This window comes from Dermacentor variabilis, chromosome 2 (assembly GCF_050947875.1).
Source record: "Dermacentor variabilis isolate Ectoservices chromosome 2, ASM5094787v1, whole genome shotgun sequence".
NCBI classification, from domain to species: domain Eukaryota; kingdom Metazoa; phylum Arthropoda; class Arachnida; order Ixodida; family Ixodidae; genus Dermacentor; species Dermacentor variabilis.
The window spans coordinates 83,113,355-83,131,840 of NC_134569.1; the positions used below are offsets into that span (position 1 = coordinate 83,113,355).

General features: G+C 45.3%; 1 protein-coding gene across 6 annotated transcripts in view; it reads right to left on the bottom strand.

Annotated features, from left to right (window-relative positions):
* The window catches only part of LOC142572185 (adenylate cyclase type 5-like), a 308,272-nt gene that overhangs the window by 96,581 nt on the left and 193,205 nt on the right, over positions 1 to 18,486 (bottom strand). For all 6 annotated transcript variants that reach the window (XM_075681117.1, XM_075681118.1, XM_075681116.1 and 3 more), the window contains one exon: positions 16,700 to 17,408. In XM_075681117.1, the coding sequence (XP_075537232.1) occupies positions 16,700 to 17,408 (709 nt within the window). The remainder of the gene's footprint in view (positions 1 to 16,699; positions 17,409 to 18,486) is intronic.

An 18,486-nucleotide genomic window follows, 5' to 3' on the forward strand; every position in this document is an offset into this window, starting at 1 on the left:
CCCTTTGGACTTTGTAGTTCCCGCCAAATTTAAATGCTCAAAGCGGTGAAGCCTGCTACACATTGTTTCGTCAGAAATGTAACTGGTTACATGCAATTAGTACTAAAAAAAGTTATCGCATTACAGTGAGCATTACCGAGAAAACAAAGTAATCGTTAAATTAGATAATTACCCCCCCCCCAAAAAAAGCGCGATTGATTAGAAGTAAATAATTAGATTCAATTCGTTACGTACGGACGGGACGCATGCGCTAAGTGTTATAAAGACCTGGTTGCCTTTGGAACTCCAGAAGTATGCGTATGATCGCGGCCTAGTTTCGATTGTACCATAGGGCGCATAATTCATTCTTTATTATTAATCTTTTTTTGAAGTGTGAGCTTGTCAGCAAAGGAGGAGCAGCAATCACGGAAATGAAAGTCCCGGAGGGCTCGTAAAGAAAGCTTCGCTTAAAAAAACCAAAGCAGACTCAGCTCCTGTTGACGTATACGCAATGCGAGGCATGCATGATTTACCAGAGAACGGTTCTTCTTAATGATATATCTGTTCCGCAGCAAACAGTTAACGCCCTTATGACGTGTTGCGAACTGATGCGACATGTAGCGCATAGTGTTTGTTGTTGCAGTAGTACCGAGTGACCCATGGTAGCATCGAAAAGGGCTCTTCGAGATCGGGCCACATTTTTAGACTGCACTATCGTCGGGAACGATCCACGTAAACAGCCAGATAGTCGCCAGATAGTCACAAGGTAGTCGTTACTTAAAACTGGGCTGAACAAAGAAAGAAAGCAAAGCAGATGATACTAAATTCTTCCAGTCTGAATCGTTCAATTATCGTCTTATTAATACGATTAGCTTTCTCAGGGTACCTGACGCACTTTCTGGAATCTATCTATCTATCTATCTATCTATCTATCTATCTATCTATCTATCTATCTATCTATCTATCTATCTATCTATCTATCTATCTATCTATCTATCTATCTATCTATCTATCTATCTATCTATCTGCCTGCCTGCCTGCCTGCCTGCCTGCCTGCCTGCCTGCCTGCCTGCCTGCCTGCCGGCCTGCCTGCCGGCCTGTCTGTCTGTCTGTCTGTCTGTCTGTCTGTCTGTCTCCAACCGTTTCCCTGCCAACTTGGGTCACTGTGTAGTGCATGGTCTAATGAGTAGCGCACCAAGCTGCTGTACTCCGGGAACAGAGATCAAAACCAACCGTTGGACCAACTTGGATAACTGGGTGTGTGCCACTGAGTATGTGCCTCCCTTCAAAGACCAAAGAAATTCTTTCAGGTTTCTTCTGTGCTCGGCGGAATCTAACCTGTGCCACGCGCGGACTTCGTAGCGGCGCCGTTAGGTGGCGCAGCGTGTGCGAAGGTAAGCGTGAGAGAGGAGTCCGGCTGCATAACACTTTGGCGTGGGCAATACGGTGTGTCATTACATTGTTTCGATGCTTATCGCGTTAACGTCGGCATTAATCTTGAGATGAGTTCCTCTGGAATTATGTGTATTTATAGTGCGCTATAGTATGCCGTCAAGTTTCTGTTATAGGGTAGATTTTAAGTTGGAATTTCTTTTCTTTGGAGCGTGATCATTCATTCAGCTTGTCTGACTTTTCAATTACCCAACAAGCTTTTGGGTTCAGTTCTACCGCTTCCGGCTCTTCATCCGTGCCAGCCGTTATTAAATGTGCGTACAACCAGCAGAGTCTGTGTTCATCCCCCATTATGGGTACGTACCATGTTTTGAAGGAACATCATCATCGTAATTATTATTATAAGCACCACGATCATTATTATCAACATCATTATCATTAGCATCGTCGACATCTTAAATATGATGGTGCTGCAGCGCTGAATCTGTACATCAACTTGTGAAGATGCTTGTCAATATCGTCACGAATGATTTGTTCAAACTGAATTGTCACAGCAATACCAGTCTAAACTGATACGGTGCGTTAGCTTCGCGCTCAAGTTATATTGACTTCGTGCCAAGCTCCAATGTGACAAGTGTCTGCAACGCTTTACTTCACCCATGACTGAGTCTGTCATCACACACCTTTTAACAAAGACAACGAAGACAATGACACGTACTTTCGCAAGCTTGACCATGTTAAGACGCCAGCAGGTGATCACAGACACGAATAAAATACAGCCCTGCAAACGAAATCCCCAGCGAAAATATTTCGTAGGCCATAATTGCATCAAGAGGGCGTGCAAGTAAACTGCGAAAAGCTAACAGAGCGCCGGCCACGAATGCACATAAGCTATTCAGTACCACTGACCACCGATTAATCCTTTTAAGGACACATACATTATAGCAGAATAATCGAAAACGGCAGAAAACAACGGAGGGTAAAGCTTTGGTGCTAAGAATTCCACGAAAATTCCACTGAGTTATCACGATGCCCTTGGTGAAGCATTATTTGAGTAGCCGACGGAGGACCTCTGAACAAGGGTGGCTATAGAAGACTTCGATTGCGAATTGCAAATATTGAAGCTTTCTGCCGCCAAAATACAGAATTTTCGAGGTGCGTTGCGAATTACATTTCTAAGCACATGTTCGGTCGAAAATCGGCGCTCGATAACTTATTCACGTCTCGTCCTTCCCTGTTATGCATCAAGACCTCCGCATTAAGATTTCAAAGAAAAGCTGGTTGGCGACTCCTTTTGCATTGAACATGGTGCGTTAATTAAAAGGTAGGAAGCTTAAAGAGCACTTGAGTACACGGCATAATTAATGCATTTACACGGATTGCACGAGCAGGGAAAAAAAATAAGTGCGCGACGTAATGACGTAAATCTCTATCAGCCGATAGGCTCTGCTTTTTATAGTTAATCTCAAACTTAAAAAGGTGATTTTTCGAAATCCCAGGACAAGTTTTCCGGATATCGTCTTTTTATTTGCACGAAATAATAAGCAGATGTTGCGCACATATATGGCGTCATTGTCTCTATAGCCATTGGTATAGTTACACACATAGTTTTGTATACTTATGAGCGCACTTTGTGTGAAAGAACGAGCAGAACAAAAGTTAATGCAAACATCATAACAGTCGAACCCACAGCAGCGAAATTACGAAAGAAATATCAAAGCAACAAAGAGTACGAAAACGACAATGTCACAAGTCATGCAAGACATTAGTACAAATAAAGAACACTCTTATGAACGAAGCACCTTTCACAACTACTTTCTACGAGTCCTTTTCAACGTTATTTCTTCCAGACGTACTTTTCCAGAAGTACCTTTGTAGAAGCAATTTTCTAAGTCTATTTCTGTCTGAGATTTGCCTTTGGCGGCACTTATCTCCCAAGTTGCAACATCCAGACTAGTGCGAATAGCAGTTATATAGTCTGAATATAATACTAATCGAATGGTACCAGAAGCGAATCAAATAGAACAACAATAGAATAGTTCCAGAACCGAATAGAATATCGAATATTTTTCGAATAATTCGCGGATAATTTATAGCCTCCTCACTATTAATAACGAATACTTTTCACATTCCGGCATTCACAACAATAGAAAGTTTCTGTCATTACACAGGACATCTTACAGCATGCTTCGTGAAAAGCGCGAAATAGCACTACGAACAACTAAGCAGATTGTTCGCAAACTCGGGGCTTTTCGGGACATACCCAGTCGTGCAATATCATATAACGTTGATAAAGGCACCCGTGCCGGCCAAAATGTGTGTACCTTCGGCACAAGAACAGACATGCATGCCGTTTGCGGTGTCCGGCAGAGCGGAAAAAAAAGTTTTTCTCTAGGTCATATGCTCGCGGCAGATGGTGCCACTATTGTATAAAGTTTGTATATGCTAACAACCTTACATATAAACAGCTTGTATATGCTAACAAACTTACATCTTCCGCTTCCTCCGTTCTATCTGGTGCACCTCAGGGCACTGTTCTTGGGCCACTCCTATTTTTAATCTACATTAATGACCTGCCATTCACTGTAACCTCTGCAATACGTCTTTTCGCTGATGATTGTGTCCTATAAAGCCCTATCAATACCGTCGCAGACGTCTCTACTCTTCAGGAGGACCTCTTTCATATTCAAGACTGGTGTGCTACATGGCTCATGTCCCTAAACGTTAGTAAGACTGTGCATATTTCATTCCATCGTCGACCTAACTACAGTCCCCCTTCCTACAAGATTAACAACTGCACTACATCTACTACGGACTCCTTCAAGTACTTAGGAATTCACTTATCCAAAGATTTGTCTTGGACAAATCGTGTAAGCGGCATAATTAATTCAGCTAACAATATTCTTGGCTATCTTCGCCGTAATCTCTTCATGGCACAACCACCCATGCAATCAGTTGCCTATAAAACGCTTGTGCGACCAAAACTTGAATATGCATGTGCTATATTTGACCCTTACCAAACTAATCTCACTAAAGCCCTTGAAAGCGTTCAAAGCCGTACTGCTAGATTTATTCTTTCAGATTACTCACATCACACTAGCGTTTCATCGCTAAAATCTAAACTAGACCTATCGCCTCTTGCCTCTCGTCGTCACATCTCTCGCCTATGCCTCTAGCACAGGTTTTTTTATTCCATACCTCGTGACAGCCAGCTGGTCCAGCTGGCTCACCGTGTTCGTCGAACAGGCCATCCGAACTCGCTAATTCCACCACAAGCCCGCACCACTACGTTCCTGCAGTCCGAGACTGGAATGGCCTTCCCAGACAAACTGCACCCATCCGCGATACAGCACGCTTTAGATCTGCCATTGAGTGTTCCGACTCATCTTTCTAATTTCCACATCATCAATCCCGCCTTTTACATGCCCATCCCTCATGTAATGTCCTATTTTGGATCCTTGAGGTATTAATAAATAAATAATAAATAAATAAAGTATGTTGCAATGAAATCTATTCTGATTTAACCGGATAAGAGGACACATGTGATGCATCTATAAACAGTACCAAACAGTACCCACTGCCGAATGCCGTGTGTGAACACTTTATTGCGAGCGCGCTCTTAGTACGTTATGTTCACTGTGATAAGATGAAAGTTATCGCACCTTTACTTCAATTCTGCGTTTGATCTTGTACAGTCGTCATCGCATAGTATTCGAAAAGTATTCGAAAAATATTCGGATTTTATAATGTAGTCACTGTAGGATTTGTAGTAATATAGTCAATGTAGTCATATAGGATAGTACCAAACAGTACCCACTGCCGAATGCCGTGTGTGAACACTTTATTGCGAGCGCGATCTTAATACGTTATCTCCACTGTGATAGGATGAAAGTTATCGCGTTTTTGCTTCAATTTTGCGTTTGACCTTGTACAGTCGACGTCGTAAACTATTCGAAAAGTATTCGAAAAATATTCGGGTTTCCTAATGTAGTGACTATAGCATATGAGGAATAGGACAATATTTGATTCGTGATTAGAAAGTTTCGAATATTCGCACGCCCCTAGCCAGATTATCATAAGCCAAAGTAAAATGTTCCGCTGAACGAAGTGCAATAAAGAGAGAGAGAGAGAGAGAGAGAGAGAGAGAGAGAGAGAGAGAGAGACAAGTACAGAAGTAATTGCACGGAACCTGTTTACAAGTGCACTTGCCCTTGCTTTGCAAAACTAAACTACGGGGAAATACAGAGCGTTATACACTGTAATGCATTCAACACTGGAAGAAGTGTAGGGAACTAACAGCGAGCAGAAAGTAGAAGGACACAGTGCGAATACGCGAAGAGGGGCGCTAGTGTTCTGAGCCAGCCGCACACTTCCAATCTTGGATACTTGCGGGGCAGCTCAACGCATCAATGGCGCCTGTTGCCAGGGTCTCAGCCCCATTCCTGTGCGATCCGCCGAGTGTGCAATCATCTTACGCCACCCACTACCATAGATCAGTGGCTATATATATGGCATTCTATTGATTAGAGCGAGATCGTGAGTTCGATCCTCGGCCGCGGCGACCGCACTCTAATAAGGGCGCATTGCAAGAATGCTCGTGTACTTGCATATTTATTAGCTGCGACAGATATGAAGATTGGCCGCCGAAGGGGCTGGTTATGCCAAAGCTTGGAAAAGGGACACAGCTATAAAAACAGAACGCTACAGAAACAAGCCCAAGGAGCTAGTGTAGCCAGGTTTGGGTGCACGTTAAAGAATTACGGATGGTCTAAACAAATCCAGAGCCTTCAGCTACAACAGCTATCATAGCCTTTTTTTTTTTGCTGCTTTGTTAGGTCAAAATTCCATAAACCTATCGTTCTTCTTTTAAGCTGGCACGGGGACAGAGAGAGAGAGAGAGAACCTTCGGCCTTCGAACGAGTGACACTCGCAGAGAACGTGATGTGTTCTCTGTGTGAGAACCTGTGTAACAATTGAACGAAACCAACAGGATTTTTTTTGATTGGCTACCTGGAGTTTATCGGTTCAAGAGTAAACGCGTGATGACGTCACAACATCACGGCATTGACAGCTCAGTCAGGGCTGCATGCACCCATGGGATAAGGAGGCTGGGACCCCGACTACAAAAATAACCCACAAAAATCGTTTTCTTAGCGAGCCCCTCAACTTATATTAAAAGGCCCTTCGCTAGGGCCCCATCGAAAATTTTGGTTATGCAAAGGAAGTTGTAAAGCGTCGCTCAGGGAGCGTTCTACCGCAATAATTTTAAATATGTGTTTAGGAGTAGCTTTCTTTGTTTTTCTTTGGGGGGGGGAGGGGGGCGTGTGTATGAGCTCGTTTGTTAACACTGCATTTATAGTCTTGTATTATTGACCGGAATACGTGCAGAATATTTCGCTTATGTATACCTTTTTTGTTCGCTTATGTTCGCTTATTCATGTACTGCCTTATTCATGCACTGTACTAATTGTCGAATTGCTGCTATTGACCTGTTTTTCTTTTGTGCTCTATGAAATATTGTAATATCCATGTATTGTACTAATTGTTGAAGGGCTGCTTTTGACCTACCCTGTAACGGCCGACATGCCAACAGCATGAGTACATAAAAAAATCGAAGCACCCGAGGAGTGGTGCGTCGAGGTGACCTACCCAGGAGCAGTGCAAACTTTTCCTCGACTTCGGAGCTTTCTTTCAGAGAAACCCACAGGGGTTATCTTTGTAGCTTCGTACTACATTCTGGTGGGGGACAGTTTTTCCTTTCATGACATTTGGTACTGCGCACGCCACCGCACGAAAACGGCTGTGGAAACGACTCCGCTCTAAAACGCGCGACCGGAAGTTCTCTGGCGTCACGAACACGTTGCCAGCCCAGCGAGTATTAAAAAGGTTTACAACCTCTGTGTTCCTTGCGTATTTATGTGCGCTGCATGAAACATACTTACACTGCATTGGTGTATAACGCTGCGAAAGTGCCACACACAGAAACACTAACACGAAGCAAAAAAAAAAAAAAAGAAGAGCTCGCGCACTGACAACTGTCTCTCCGTTCGCTTACGTTTGTCGTACGTATATATACAAATAGGGTCACGTCCAGAGAGGCAAATAAAGTTCGTGATGGAATAAAGTAACGGGCATGGAACAATATCAGAGGGCGCATATGACACACGAAGCACGTACCTCAAAGACGAGGTGCTGGTTACCGTCCTGCTCGAAACCTTTCTTCTAAGAATTTAACAGTGTCTAGATATAAAACTATTCAAGGTGCGTTGACACACATGCGGCCAAACTACTGTCATAAAAAAAGTATATGCATGAGAAGCGTAGGGGAACGAATAAGCAGTTGCTAGTACGCAAGGTCTGTGTTCGTCTATCGTTTTTAGTGTTAGTGTTCCTGTGCACCCCATTCGCGGCGCCATACACCAATACAGGCGTGGCAAACCAACTAGCTAGCCCCCATCGAAGCACTTCTTAACGTTTTTAGTATTTTCGCGCTGACTAGTAAGTTAAAAGGAGTGAGTCGTTGATGATGCTGCGAAAAATATCCCTGAACTAACTTTCGTTTCGATAGTAACAAAGAAAAAGCTCTCCACTTGGCTTTGGTACTAATTAAAACTTCAAAGCGCTTTCAATATTTACGAAGTGCCAGGATTAGAAAACAAAGGAGACACGTAGACGATAAAAAAAGAAACGTGAGAAAGAAAAGAGCGGTCAATGAAGAAAGAAAAAGGTGGTTAGGTAAAAGCTTCCTACTTGTTTACCGCACTGGGGGATGGGTAATGGAAAGAGAAACGAAACGAAAAAGGAAAAAGGGCCCGCACATATACTATGAACCCTCAAGGGGTCCACGAATGATCATAAGAGCTATAGGATTCGTCTTGGCTACATGTTCGAGAACTCCTTATGGATAGGGCAGTCGTATGGGTGAAGCAGACGTTTAGCAGATAAATGAAAAACGGCCCTGAATTAAGTATTCCAACGTAGGTCTCTTTCTTTCTTTGGTCTTCTGTAACGAGAGATGGTTGACGCGTACACAAAAGGACAACATAAGACCATGCGACACCAGCGCAGACCTATAGTCACCTAGTTACCGACCCATACCCCAAGCTCGACACACTGTACAAGTCGAACATAAAAATTGCGTTAGCATTTTTTTAAGCGCTTCGCTTTGAACTGAACTATTGCCATATCAACAGAGACTACTCGTGCTTGTCAAAGGTGACGCGACCGACTCTCTATTAGGCATGATTTGTAGTTATTTGCAACTTCATGTCATGGCTTTCATAAGTAAAGTGTATTTACTGTTTTCTTCCACTCTAAGCGACTGTGAAAGCTATTGATTATTTTTTTTTCTAAATATATTGATCTCTGGTCTAGTACTTTTTTATATGTACGTATGTTTAGCCACGACTTCGGTATAGCAGGCTCTTCAGTAGGCCAAGCTTCCCATACTGTCGCAATTAATAATAATAAAGAAAAAAGATTACCAGCATGGCAAGTCCTGAAGGTCCTCGCGCGCTATTCCCGCTTTTACACAAATCATAATAAATAACGGTAAAAGAAAAGACAGTTCGGCAGCATGCTACACTCCTGTAACATGTGAAGGCGAAAGCCTGCTGCACACTTGGTAATGCAATAAGTTACATGATCGGAGCGGTCAGACTTCTTGCAAGTCATAACATGCCGCAGTGCGAAGTACACGTGTGGCAAGCTGTTGTCTGCGAGCTTCGGTCTCCTCTCTACGTTGCCGTCTCGCATCGTCGAGTAGCTGCTTTCGCATTTCGGCTTCTTGGGCTCGTTTTCGACGCTTAGCTACCGCTCGTATAGCGGGGTCAGACTCGCGCCAACGACCTTTCCGTTCGACTTTACGCCGCATCCTCTCGGCACGGGAAAGCAGCACTCGTGGTCGAACGCCTTGCTCCTGCCGCTTCGCACGTAGCACCCCGTTTCTCGCTTGGCGAGCATCCTCGGCCGTAGCGTACTTCCGAAGGTAGTATGCGAAGCTTTATTGATGGTTCGGATGCTCGTTTTGAGCTTGTTGTTTATTGAAACGTATGCTGTTCTGTGTGTTGCGTGAGTGATTTCAATGAATGTATGCACTGTTATTTTCACTTTAATGAACGCTTGTAGCCTCTGCCTCAAGTGGTGTATGAGCCTTTGTATTTCTTGCTTGCTTACGGGGATATGAGCCATTGCTGACGATGATATTTTTGTACCACTGGACCAGACGCCGCGTTTACGTTTTTAGGCATGAGCCATTGCAACAAGCCACTTAAGGCTCTCACCTTAATAACAAAGCAGCGAGGACAGTGACTGCCAGGAACAATGAGACAATGACATTTCCGTTTCGCCCCGTTTAGAATAGACGCAACAGCGAGACAGACCCTGCACGTCCAGGCGCTGCGCTACGGTCGACGTCGCAGCTGTGCCACCGAACGAGGACTCTGAATCTAGACAAAACAAATTGCTTTCCGGCGAGTTTCACCGGACTGCGCGATAACAATGCTCGGGCCATGGCGCCCTATCTGCATAGCAGTCGAGTATACCGCGCGGTATTGAGAGGAAGCTTTAGCTCGGGCCCAACTCCGACGCGGCCTGTTCAAATACATGTAGAACGCAAAAACATTTTTTTTTTTCTGAGATAAACCCTGGACCGATTTTAATGAAGTTTGTTGCATTTGAGAAGGACAGTTAAATTCTAGTGACTGTTGGAAGCGGAATTTGGATTTAGGTGTCTGAATTTTGTTAGAGATTTTCAAAAATTCGAATGTTTGAAAAAAATAGAAGCGCGAAGTTTACAGATTAATGGCGCTGAATCAAAAACAGCTATCGCGGCTCTCTAAACGGCATCAATTAGACCATTGAAAGCGGACAAATTCGATATGTTATTTTATATCTTAGGCGAATTTGTTACGTTGTGCACAAGGGTTCCGCAAAAGCTGTATTTCCATATTAATAATATTTTTGAGTTTCATGCGTAACATATAAATTTTGTCCGCTTTAGATGTACTATTAGATTCAATTCACAGAGTTATGATATCATTTTTATTGCTTAGTTACAGAGTTGTAAACTTGATAGTTCCGTTTTCTGAAATTTTTTTTTATATTTGCCCATCTTTAATAAAAAGTGACGGCCTAAATGAAGAATTCGAAACCCACAGTCACTAGTATTAAATTTTTTTAATGCAACAAACCTCGCCAAATTTGGCACAGTGGTTGCCGAGAAAAACGAATTCTCCTTTTACATGCATTTAGATAGGAGCACCCGAGCTAAAGCTTCCTCTTTAAAAGAAAAAGGGATGCGTAACACGAAGACAAGAAATTGCTTCGTCAAAATGAACCTACGGCGTCATACGGCGACGCAACAACGAAGCAATGTCGACGGCAGCCGTACGAGTGACATGCGGTTTTGACGGGCGTCGGTGCGCGAAACCGACGTCGGCGTCAGGCGCATGCGTTGGGGATCATAAATAACTAAATGCGTAAATGCGTAAATAAACAAATAAATAAATGCATGTAGCGAACTCTCGCTATAGAGTAAAGGCCACATCTGCACTTTGTCGCCGAGCTCTCTGCTGCCACTCAGCTGCGCGGTACACACAAGGTTACGAGAAACTTCCACTAGCATGGCAGAACGAAACGTTGATGCAACTCTCTTCGTTATGCAGAGGAAGGTTATGAAACTTGATTTGCACAGAGCATTTAGTTGTGGCGTGTTATATGCAGTTATATATGCTGTAACGAGCGAGTTTCAAAATTTGAATTTTTTGGTGCCTATGAGGCAAGACATTGGGGTTGGTAATATCGACGAATGATCAATCGATGAATCCACTAAATGTATCCCGCAAAACGATGAATCTTCGTCGATGTCCACCTTTCATTTAATTCACCTAATCGATTAGACCTGTTCGATTAATCGTTTTCGAGAGCTTGACAGGAGTAGCACGAAATTTTTTTACAAGTCGTACCGGAACGGCGGCGCACTAGCAGTGACTGTGTGGCTGTGGTAGAGCGACTGTCGGCTATTTTCCCGAGACCCGCGTGATGCCGAGCCGAGCGCTTCCCCTCCGTTCCCCGACACCGCACACGCCACCACGCAGCCCGAAGCATCCCTTTCCCCTCACCCGTACAGCGCCGTGGAGGTGCCCTCGCACGAGAGGCAGTAACGGCGCTGTACTTATCTCTTCCTTTTCCCCTTTAAAACCACTCACACACGGAGGCTTGACATGCCCTCGCAACTCATAAGGCATACTATAGCAGTCGCTGATTGTCGCGCGGTTCCCACGTCACTAAAGAGGTGGTACAGCATGCGCGCCGGTTTGTAGCACATATGTCGACGTAGCGATGGAGTTCATGCAGACACCATGCAAATCTGGTGCGTCCGAGCATCTGTTCCCGCACCCTGCAGTTGTGCGGCCATACTAAGAAGGTGTCGGTTTCACCCAAACGCCAATTGGCATTCCTTCGCTCTGCAGGAGAGAGCATGTGGTTTAAAATTCAAAACCAGTAATTTTCTTTTCCCCTGTGCCATATTGCAATCTCTTGCATACTTCAGTTGGACTTCATCTTTCGCTTTTGCCATTTTTCTTATTTCTTAATTAACTTGACTCGACAGGTATTTACTAGTGTCATGTATCTTACTAAACTGTGCACTAAGGGCCATTTTATAACATACATTGTGTATCTTTTCAAAAGCCACAAGTGTGAACTGAAGTTACAAATTATCCTTTATCAAAGGTTCATGCACTTCTGTTTCAAACTTGGTTCCGCCTCTCAAACATTAAAGTAGGGCCCTTAAAAAGTAGATAACTGTGTCGCGACCTTTTTAAATGTGCCCGGCAAGAATTTCGATTAATCAATTATTCAGTGAAAAAAACCTTCATCGAAAACGATTAATCAATTAAAAGCTAAAATGATGAATGATTAATCGTTAATCGAATAAAAACAATTATTCGATCATTCCTAGAAGAGATGGCCATGAAACGTCAGGAACATGGCCGTTAACTCGGCCTGGCATTTTCAAGATTTTCTAGAATTTCTGATACGTTTCGCCACAAATAACACAAAGCGAAACTTTGTTCTCGAATAGATGCGGATGGCGCAAGTCCCTCAGCTATCATGTTTCTTTAAGGGGGGAGTAGGAGGGAGGGGGGGTAGTGCAGCGTAACATTGACGTTCCCGCTTCCCTGTATCGTCTCCAAAAAAGTGAGACAGTATGGCTGGTGAGCCTCACACTGCGGATATTCTATTTGTTTTGTGCAAGAGGCTCGTGGTAGTCGGCGTGCATTAGTCGGCACATACATTATAAAGCTATTAGATTCACAGAAGTACGAACGCGATGACGTAGTTGAAAAGTCGCCGCTGTAGCATGGTACGAGTCATTCGCCGACAATGCAGCAATCAATTCAAGAAAACAGCTGCTGCCTTCGATGACACTAAACAGGCATCGATAAGCGCTACGGCAACCCTACTCGTAGCAAAGGAGCAGACATGTGGTGGAAAGACTCCCCTCCCAGTCATAGTCATAGTCACAGTCATAGCTCACGGGAAAAAAAGAGAAAGTGTTGAGCACCGGAGCTATGTAAACAGCATGACGGCGCCTCTTACGTCGAAGCTAAGGCTGATGCGTTGATAGGTTTTGCGCAACCACACTTAGGAGACGCGATACGCCAGGCTTACAAGCGAACGCAAAAATGAGTGCAAAAGGACGCGAAGTGCCTACAATGGAGTTAGGTTTTTTTTTTCTATTGTTCGCTGGGTACGCTATTGCTGAACAGGTTTTGCGCGTCCAAAGTTAGAGGACGCTAAACGCCGGACTTTCAAAAGAACGCAAAGGGCCTACGTAATGAAGTTCGGGACTTTGCTTACGTAAAGTCGCCCGAGCGCGCTATTTCTAAAGCTCCCATTAACCTCTCTAATAGGGAGTTTTAGGTTTTGCGCACCAAAAGTTAGGTGTGCAGCTATTAAACCACAAAACAAACACGCAGTTAGTCACGCTCGTCCTGTCTGTCTCGCGTTACTTTGGACCCGTGTATTGCGCTCCATCGTATTCAGGCAAGCAAGAACAAAATAAAATTTAGGGGGCGCCAACCACCGGAAGTGTACGAAAGAACCGCGAAAGGAGTGCAAGAGAGCGCAAGCATGGCGCGGAGCTTAAGGTACGCAAGGACGCGGGTGCGCTGTTTCCGTCCTTTAACTTTGAGCGCGCGAAAGCTAAAACTCCGGGAGGTTTAGAAATAGCGCCCCCGAGCGAATTTGCGCATTCAAGAACCCATACCCCTATATGTGCGCGTTTTGCGTTCCTTCGTACTTCTCTTTACGCTATTTTGTACGCCAGGCCGACGGCATCGCCTAACTCTGGGTCCCCTATTCTCAAAACGCTCTAACGTCATACGGCCAGTACGACTAATACGGCTATAGGACTATACCCGGTGCGTCAATCCCTGGCTATATACGTGACTGCTGTCGGCATGCGGTCGCTCTAAGCGAGCAGGGAAGCTAGCAGCATTTTCCTCCATTATTTATTTATTTATTTATTTATTTACGTATTTATTTATTTATTTATTTATTTATTTATTTATTTATTTATTTATTTATTTATTTAAATCGTTTGGCTTTGGGATTGCGTCCAACAAGCGGCTTCACCATGTATATATCGGCTGTGCTAAACTAGAATGCCTTAATAATATAGCCGGAAACCGAGCCCTCTTGCCAGCCTCATTATGGGGGAGCTTCCCAAGCCTGTTAGAGTAGCCCAACGTTGCCATTTATACATCTATTCGGCTGTTGATTTTAGAAGCACCGTATCATTTATCTCGAACCACCGCTACGTTATAGCCATCGACTGAAAAGTGCAGCACTTAAAAGGACTTGATGTCGTATCAAAGATTTATGCTCTTATTAATACGGCTAAAAATTGGCTGTTGTACAGTTCGTAATCTTCCAGTGTTTGAATTAAACGTGGCGCCCAGTTTTACCCTGAAACGTCGCTCATAACATAACGGCGAATGTTTTGGACAACTGTAGTTGTGGAGCGCCTTTTGCAGCTGCCACCGCTCCTTTCTGCAGCGTGACATTTTGCAAACGAACCTCTCGGCTGTATCACTATTATGAGAGCCCTAACAGCGGAGGTGATAAAAAGGCTGTTCGGTTTATGACTGAAATCACAAAGAAAAGCTCCAGAGAAAGACATCTGCCTAAATTCGCGATTTTTGACTATGTAGCTGTCGGAATCAAAAAGAAGATTTCCAGTCTCACTGATTTCTCTATATATGCCCTGCCATCTACCATGAAAACTGGCCCAGATGTCATGTCCACCAACTCTACAGGAGCATGCAAGCTTTTACTAGATGTGAGAGGGTACAAATATGACCAGAACTGGGCGCACATGATCAATGCTTTAGAACGCACCTGTATTTCATCAGAAAATAGAAAAGAAAGGCACACGAAAAGCTTAAGAAAGGACATCTGTGTGTCGGGCCCAGCAACTACTGACATGTAAACGTGTGCGCTGTATCTCCAAACTATATGGCGGCTTGTAGCCAAGTATGCGACGGTACGACCATATTTCAGTGCAGTTCGCGATGACGTACGCTATTCATGCTCCTCGAGAGCGTTTTATTGAAAAGTAAACTGCAGAATGTAAGCATGCTTAGACTTTATGCACACGCCTCTAATATGACGGCCCGAGGCAGAACCTAACAAGAAGTTTAAGTCTGTAGTTTAAGAGTATTCATGTTCTATTTATGTCTGTCTATGCGTCTCTTACTCCTCGATGGCGATCATGGCGTCGGAATGCGTTAGCGCTTTCTAAGCTACCTATTGCAAGCCTACCGGAAGCGCTACCACTTTCGAGCCGTACGGTTTCCTAAAGCTCACAATACATGCTGCCGTCGACTAATTGAAATAGGGTTAGCCTACCCTCCTTCTCCTCAGCGCTCCTCTCTTGCTCCCTCCCTCAGCTTCCGATGTCAAGCGGAACTTGCATAGCATCAGCCGCTTGTTCCAAGCGGAAGTTACTGCTTTGTTGACATGGGAGCATGGGTGAATATGTGCGACAGCGAGCAGCAACGGAACCAGGCATCATGGAAGCGGAAATTGCGGAAGCAGGAACGGCTTGAGCGACCAATCACAGAACGGCAGCACCCGTCAAAGGTTGGCGCTACTTCGCCATAGCAGCGGCAACTCGCTTATGCAGGGGTTAGGGTTTTCCGCGGATGTTCCCATAAATAGGTCAATCTGGAGCTGTAGTTTTTAATTCATTGCAGGAATAATCCGTAATACACGAATTTGCGGCATTGCACACACTGCTCCGAAGTCTGGTCGGCCTTTTAGAACGCATTTGTCTGTCCTATCCCTCTCGTTGTCCCAAGCTTTTATCACCATCTGCGATTATGAAAGTCCAAAGCTGGCATTCCCGCAATTCACTGCCGTCCAGGATGTGACAGCCAGAGAACCGTTAAAATTATGATTGATTACTGATCAGCTGGACGCACTGTTGTTGCTTTTGTGCGTAATGCATGATGTTACTACATAAGGAATGCATGAAAGCAAAAGCAACTTACTAGCGGCGCAACATTCACCATTGTAGTGATGCGTGAACCGGCGTAGTTTGAGCAATGAGCAGTGTGAGAAAGCCATCTTCACACTTTTTCTACAGGATTCTGCCAGTACTGAACAAGGGGCTAATCTCGGAGCATAACAGCAAAACTCGTGAGGCAGCTTGCCAGTGCAGATCAGTCGATGGACTAGGTAATGCATGAACAACAATAAGGGGGTGGGGGATATGTTTGGCCATCCTTCGTCGGTGACTATAGTTTGAGTCAATGGTTACCGTGGATTTGGTACATTATATCCATAAAGGTAGCCATAGATTGGCCCTTGGCAAACTGGAGTGTCACAGTTCAATTCAATTTCGACCGATAGGCGTGGCCGTCCGGAAAACGTGGCGTAATATCATAATAAGCAGTGTTATAAGAAATATCTAAACGCATTTTTTTGCATATAATTTTGGTGAGTGCAAAATGGATGTGACGTTGTGCGCTCATGGACAGAGCTAGGTTATATCGGTATTACGACCAAGATGCAGGAACCTAATCAGTTCTTCAAAGTCATCTATACGAACATCTATGCGGGCACCAGTGGGGGCTGGCAGCACGAAACTCTGGGCGTTTCCAAAACTGTGTACTAGAGCAACCGTTGCTAGCAAGAAAAATGAGCCAGCTAATAGTTTCAAGGAGGGGGGGCGGGAGAAGGAGCAGAGAGGTTTGGGAGTTTGGACAATTCTAAAGGAAACATCTGCACAGATTAAAAAAAAAAAGAAAACACTCACCCGCTTCCAGTGCAGGGTGTCAGCATACAGTGCGAGATTGCAGGCCAGGTAGGTTCCGGCCAGCAGGACTCCGGCGACGGCGCTGTCACGCATGCGCACCGGCACCAGGGCGTACGACACGTACACGAGGAAGAGCGCGCACCACAGGTCGGACACGACGGCGCGCTCGGCAGCGCTGGGGTCAAGGAGCGCCACGAGCGCCACGAGCACTACGAACGAGCCGAGCACCAGATAGCTGCACACGAGCAGGTGCACCTGGCGGAACGAGGTCTGCAGCGTGGCGTACACCAGCGCCAGGTAGAAGACGAGCAGCGCGCCGAACGCTGCGGCGCGAGCCGCCGGCGGGGGCTGGGAGGGCCGCTGGGACAGCGCCAGGTCCAGGAGCGCCCCGAGGGCGCAGAGCGCCGCCATGACGCCCAGAAGCGCGGTGAGGCTGCGCCGGTTCAGGTGCAGGAAGTACCGCTGGTAGAGCGAGTCGATGTCGTTGCGGTGCACGTGCTGGTACCAGCAGAAGTAGTAGCAGGAGGTGCAGCAGTCCACGCTGGTCACGGTGTGCGTCTGCGTCTTGGCCTCGACGTACTCCCATGTCGTCTCTTTGTTGTTGTTCGCACCGCCGCCGCCGCCACCAGCCGAGTCGCTCGAGTCGGAAGCGCCCCCTCCTCCACCACCACCGGACGCCACCGCCATCTTGGTCCAGAGGACGTGCGGTCTGCGAGAAGGTTTCAAATGAGAGAGATTGGGAGGCCAGTTGGGGACTACGACAACACGAGTGACCGACAAAAACACTACGACGTCAAAAAGAAAAAAAGAAGAGAGAGAGAGACCTTACTTGTGTGTTCCTCCTTTCTGTATTTGCAATCATATTCGCAGCGCAAAAATCGAGAAGCTGCTGCTGATGTCAAGCGCTCGTATCATCTATTTCGTTTCTTTCTCTGTGTGCGGGTCTATTTGAATTTTGAATTTTGCAATGTGAATATGAATGCAAGCTCTAGCAACCAATTTCCACGCCTTGACGCCTTAATATGTAGTTCTAACTTTTCCGTCCTGCCTCACAGCGCAAACCAAGTTACCAAAAAAGCAGCGCCAACTTAGTACCCTTATCTAGGCCACCCGTGACATGAGGCGTAGCTGACAGGCCATTTCTCACTGTGTTGATATTATTTCAGAACGCTTTCCTGATCTCAGCAATGTCAGTATAAAAGACATGACAGACGAAGCGAGTCGCGAACATCAACTTTTCAAAGCTGTGTAATGACGGTGAAAGAACTCTACTAATCGCCACCTAATTATACTAGTCTTATTACTTTGACCGCATAAGCACTTACACGGGCAATTCCACCAATTCCAACAGCCCTACCAGAGTAGTGGTTTTTACATCGGACGCCGTTTCTTTGCAATTTAAAAATTCTCACAACACCACGTCGACAGCAGCAGAACTTGCGGCCCTTCAAGGTGCACTCAATGACGCAGTCCAGCAGTCACCAAATCGCTAGGCCATTTTCTGTGATTCTAAAGCAGCCCTACAAACTCTGCAGTTTGCCCTGCGTCATGGGTTACACGATCAGCTGGTGTACGAAATAAGGCACGCTCATGACCACGCACTCGAGAAAGGACGCGGCGTTGCATTTCGATGGTTGCCGAGCCACCGCCGAATTGTTGGCAATGACGGCCCAGATGAAGCTGTGTGCTCGGCTCATCGAAAACATCAGCGGGTAGCCTATACCCACCTCAAGAACGGACGCTGCGCGGCAACTTCGATCACTTGCTCGCCACATCAGACCTCTGCG